This window comes from Nicrophorus vespilloides, unplaced genomic scaffold (genome assembly GCF_001412225.1).
Source record: "Nicrophorus vespilloides isolate i.1.1-1 unplaced genomic scaffold, Nicve_v1.0, whole genome shotgun sequence".
Classification (NCBI taxonomy): domain Eukaryota; kingdom Metazoa; phylum Arthropoda; class Insecta; order Coleoptera; family Silphidae; genus Nicrophorus; species Nicrophorus vespilloides.
The window spans coordinates 933-2,420 of record NW_017097975.1 but is presented as its reverse complement, the minus strand read 5'-3'; the positions used below and the strand labels follow the sequence as shown (position 1 = coordinate 2,420).

Sequence of the window (1,488 nt, the reverse complement as noted above, 5' to 3'; positions counted from 1 at the left end):
ATTCTCAAAGAGTAATATTGTTTCAAATCCTTTTGAGTTAGTTAATCAATAATTTGTTCCTTCAAAATTTCACATTTTAAATCATGTTGCTCAGATCAACTCAACAAACAGTATTAAATAAAGTACCAATAATAATTACAATCATTATATGTTATTATTTTTAAAGTTAAATTTCTTTCTGTAACAAACCATACAGTTATTAATAGTTAAATTTAAAAACAATGACAAAAATTTTATTACAGCAATAATAACTACATTTTAACCTAAAGATCAATTACAACAACGGTAGTAATAATATTTGAACCAAAGCGTTTTTAAATAACTTCTGCTTACACAATATATTATGCCATAAATGTTTTTTTTAATTAATGTAAAATATTAATCAGAATTAAATGTTAAATTTTTATATTTTGTTATTTTTTTTTGTAAATCCTGGAATTAATACTAAGGCAATCAATGCATTTGTAACAAAATTTAAATTTTCTGTTCATTGCTCTCAATACTAATTTATGTAATAGTTTTTTAATATATATATTTTTTTTTGGTGAAATATTAAATGAACTGTTTTGATAGTAAATTCACTGGGATTAATGATGGTGTATAATTAAACAATAAATATATTTAATTGAAGCATCAATCGTTATTCGTAGACATAACGCTGTTGTAAAAGTGAATCTCTCAAAATATACGACCTTTGCAACATTATATTTTGTAATATTTTTTTTTACTAATAAATTCGTGTATAAAAGCTGTTTCGTCGATACATTTGATCATAATCAGTTGAATCAACAGATCTACAACACAAACATGAAATTGGTGCGTTAAAAAGTGTACATTAGTGATTGGAATAAACAATAATCAAATAATTTGCAGATCATTGCTTTCGCCGCTCTCGTTGCTGTAGCTTTGGCTGCTCCACAACACAAGGACGAGAAGGATGCTTACGTAGTGAGACAAGAATTGGAAAACATTGGCGTCGAAGGATTCAAACAATCGTAGTTTACAATATTCTTGTGATTTTGGATTAAAATTAAAGTACAAATATATTTTTAGTTATGAAACCAGCAACGGAATTTCCGCTTCCGAAGAAGGACATGTGATCAACGCTGGAACTGAAAACGAAGCTATTGCCGTCCGTGGACAATTCTCCTACATCGGTGCTGATGGCCAAACTTATACTGTTACCTATGTAGCTGATGAGAACGGTTTCCAACCACAAGGCGAACATATCCCAAAAGATGATCATTAAAGACTTGTTAATAATTATGTAAAAAAAATGAAAAATCTCTGATTAAATTAAATTAATTTAACAACATATTACTTATTATTTATTTGCATTCATATATATTCAATAAAATACATACATCTCGATACATTATATTATTTGAATGTAATGTTAAAAAAAACTATTTTATACTATTATGATATTTCGTACAACATAGTGAAATAAAAATGAATTATATCTTTCATTCAAAATATATATAATAA

The 1,488-nt window shown here is 26.2% G+C and overlaps 1 protein-coding gene across 1 annotated transcript; it reads left to right on the top strand.

The window, feature by feature from the left end:
* Positions 1–807: 807 nt before the first annotated feature.
* LOC108561453 (flexible cuticle protein 12-like) lies at positions 808–1,249 on the top strand. The gene is made up of 3 exons (XM_017919394.1): positions 808–816; positions 874–995; positions 1,054–1,249. The coding sequence occupies exons 1-3, from the start codon at positions 808–810 to the stop codon at positions 1,247–1,249; spliced, it is 327 nt and encodes a 108-aa protein (XP_017774883.1).
* The last annotated feature ends 239 nt before the right edge of the window (positions 1,250–1,488 follow it).

Bases quoted from the DNA above. Each gene is read 5' to 3' on its own strand.
- LOC108561453 (XM_017919394.1), top strand. The intron at 996-1,053 runs GTAGTTTACAAT...ATATATTTTTAG, and splicing joins GTCGAAGGATTCAAACAATC to TTATGAAACCAGCAACGGAA.